The sequence below is a fragment of the Alosa alosa genome, chromosome 18 (genome assembly GCF_017589495.1).
Source record: "Alosa alosa isolate M-15738 ecotype Scorff River chromosome 18, AALO_Geno_1.1, whole genome shotgun sequence".
Taxonomy (NCBI): Eukaryota; Metazoa; Chordata; class Actinopteri; order Clupeiformes; family Clupeidae; genus Alosa; species Alosa alosa.
In genome coordinates this window covers 18,574,980-18,577,479 of record NC_063206.1, presented here as the reverse complement: position 1 = coordinate 18,577,479, position 2,500 = coordinate 18,574,980, and the positions used below count along the sequence as shown (strand labels likewise).

At 47.4% G+C, this 2,500-nt stretch overlaps 1 protein-coding gene across 1 annotated transcript in view; it reads right to left on the bottom strand.

The window, feature by feature from the left end:
• LOC125311268 (cadherin-23-like) overlaps nucleotides 1–2,500 on the bottom strand; it is a 123,449-nt gene that overhangs the window by 7,136 nt on the left and 113,813 nt on the right. The window contains exons 7-8 of the mRNA XM_048269164.1: nucleotides 1,134–1,328; nucleotides 644–772 (exon numbers count right to left, since the gene is read on the bottom strand). Of these exons, the coding sequence (XP_048125121.1) occupies nucleotides 644–772; nucleotides 1,134–1,328 (324 nt within the window). The remainder of the gene's footprint in view (nucleotides 1–643; nucleotides 773–1,133; nucleotides 1,329–2,500) is intronic.

Sequence of the window (2,500 nt, the reverse complement as noted above, 5' to 3'; positions counted from 1 at the left end):
TGTGACACATAGAGACATGCACCTACAGTAATGAACAGGCATGCACCTAATGAACAGGCCCCCCACCTCTCTCTCGAACACACACACAAACACACATATATACACACACACGTACACACACGCACAAACACTCTTCAGGGCAGAGGTGTCTGACACAGTGAGTAAATCTGTGCTGCGCTTTTGTCCTCCTCACACATAAATCCTGGCCTGGCTGACCTTTGGAGCAGGCTGGGCCGCTCAGCGCAGGAGGCAGAGCGTAAATCTAACGCTTTAATTACTCTCCTGCAACGCTGCTGCCACCTCACACACCCAGGGAGGAGGAGGAGGAGGAGGGTGAGGAGAAAAAAGGATGATGGCCTCTCGTATAATGACTGACTGTTTACCGGAAGCTTCTTCCTCCTTCTCTCTGCTCTCTGTCTCACTGGGACATCTCTCCATTTATCAACGTTCAGGACAGCGTGATTTTCAAACGGGCTTTTCAGGAGCAATAAAACAAGAGAGAGAAGGAGAGGAGAGGAGAGGAGGGGAGGGGAGGGGAGAGGAGAGGAGGAGAGAGAGGAGAGGAGAGGAGGAGAGGAGAGGAGAGGAGAGGAGAGGGAGAGGAGAGGAGGAGAGAGGAGGGGAGAGGAGATAATCTACTAACCAGAGGTACTCCCTCCACGATGTTGGTGCTGTAGGGGAGGTTGGTGAAGATGGGGTCCATGTCCTGCACATCAATGATGGTTATGGCTAAGTTAGCCAGCCGAGACAAAGGCCTCCTTTTGTCCTGGTCCTGCTCATACACACACACACACACACACACACACACACACACACACACAGAGTATGTTTTGCACATTTAATGCATGGAGATCCGGTCCTTCAAAGCAATAATTTCCCACTGAGGACCAAATGGAAAATGCTTTTTGTTTAGCTTAAATGTGTTGTCCTTGATAACTTTGTGCTCTGAAATAAGACCGTGCATGAGAGGCAGATATCTGTATGAAGTCTCCTAAGGCATCAATAAGGTCATGTTTCACTGTGTTCTGCTTTCAGGGTTTGCGGTCAGCATGAATTTTTCTATTTGTGTGAGAGATCATGGAGTGTGTGTGTGTGTGTGTGTGTGTGTGTGTGTGTGTGTGTGTGTGTCTAACCGTGGCATTGACAGTGAGCTGATAGGTTGAGGTGATCTCGTAGTCCAGCGTCTTGGTGACGGTGACGATGCCGCGGGCCCCGTCGATGGAGAAGAAGGAGGAGGGCGGCTGGAAGGAGAAGAGCACGCTGCCGCCGGTGCCTTGGTCAGGATCGGTGGCATTCACCATGAACACGGACGTGCCTACCGGGGTACTCTACACACACACACATGCACGCACGCACGCACAGAAAGAGAGAGAGAAAAAAAGAGCAGGGCGATGTGAGGGGGAGAGGCAGATATGGAGGTAACTGATAAGCCAATGGCAATCTGATCTCAGGTCTGTCTGTAAAGGAGGTGTAATTGCAATTGGGTTTTGTAGGAATGCAATTATGACAATGTTGAAGTTATGAAGGTATACTTGGATGAAAGTGTGTGTGCCTCAATCATCGCTGACCTGCATGGTAGACTAACTCCTATTTTCTCTCTCATCTGCAGTGTGTGTGTGTGTGTGTGTGTGTGTGTGTAGCAATGTCTATATGTGTATAAGTGTGTTTGAGAGAGAGAGTCTTTCTCTCTTTCTCTCTGTGTGTGTGTGTGTGTGTGTGTGTGTGTGGGTGTGTAAAATTGTGATTTTGAAAGTAATATTTTGAAGTAATGAAAACCCTGATACAAACACTTGGGTATTCAGGCATAATTAATCGTGCTGTAGTAAAACACTGCAGAACACAAAAGCCCACAGTGGGCTTTGTTCACGGTCAGTGTCTGAGTCGGGTACCTACAGGGCCTTTAAATGCTGCTGGTCAGCAACTCAGCCAGCCGTGATGATGACTTACAATGGTTTGAGGGGTGCATAAATATGCAATCAACATTCTTACAGGGATGTGCAGGATACAAGCATACACACATACATGTACACAGACATACACATAAACAGTCACATACACAGTCACACAGACACACACTTGACTTTAATATAGAAACACACTCAATGCCTACTAGGATAAATATACATTACCACTTAATCAGTTACTTCAAATACATGAAGAATTCAGATGCCAGTAGCGGTAATCAACAAACAATTCAAAAGCTACAAATAGAAGTGAAGTATAAAAAAAATGGCTCTAGCGTATATTCCCAGTGAGCTTCATAGGCTTGACTGGTCATTAAAAGCTGTGCCCCCCCATGCAGCTTGGTGGCTAGATGACCTGGTCAGGGAGTGATGGAAAAGAGTGGCTTCTCAAGGGATTAGAACTGAGAGGTCAAAGGTCATAGGCCAGTGTAGGAGGCATCAGACCCCAGGGCTGAAGTCCATGGTCAGAACCTCCCTCAGATACAAGAGTACAGACCAGCTGAACGTAAACCTCAGCCTGGTACACACTCATACAG